Raw genomic sequence first — 287 nt, 5'->3', positions numbered from 1 at the left:
CGTAGAAGCCGGGAGCACAGGTGTCGCAGCGGCGCCCGGCCACGTTGGGTCTGCACCTGCCGGAGGGCGCAGAAGCGGACTGGGCCTCCCGTCTGCCAGGACCCCTCGCGCCGGACCCCTGCCCCCCAGAACTGAAGGAGAGGTGCTACGGCCAAGGAGGGCGTGTGGGCTCAGAACCCTCTGGACCAGAAATGCCACCCTGGGCCCCAGGACCACCTGGGCGACGGGCACCCGCCGGGCTCACTTGCACTGGCCGCTGTCCTTGTCACAGGAGGGGTGCCAGCTCC

At 70.7% G+C, this 287-nt stretch overlaps 1 protein-coding gene across 1 annotated transcript in view; it reads right to left on the bottom strand.

Annotated features, from left to right (window-relative positions):
• LAMA5 (laminin subunit alpha 5) overlaps window positions 1–287 on the bottom strand; it is a 45901-nt gene that overhangs the window by 15529 nt on the left and 30085 nt on the right. Inside the window, exons 34-35 of the mRNA XM_015567674.1 lie at window positions 245–283; window positions 1–56 (exon numbers count right to left, since the gene is read on the bottom strand). Coding sequence (XP_015423160.1) covers window positions 1–56; window positions 245–283 — 95 coding nt within the window. The remainder of the gene's footprint in view (window positions 57–244; window positions 284–287) is intronic.

Source organism: Myotis davidii, unplaced genomic scaffold (genome assembly GCF_000327345.1).
Source record: "Myotis davidii unplaced genomic scaffold, ASM32734v1 scaffold244, whole genome shotgun sequence".
NCBI lineage: Eukaryota > Metazoa > Chordata > Mammalia > Chiroptera > Vespertilionidae > Myotis > Myotis davidii.
This window is presented reverse-complemented; position numbering and strand designations above follow the sequence as displayed.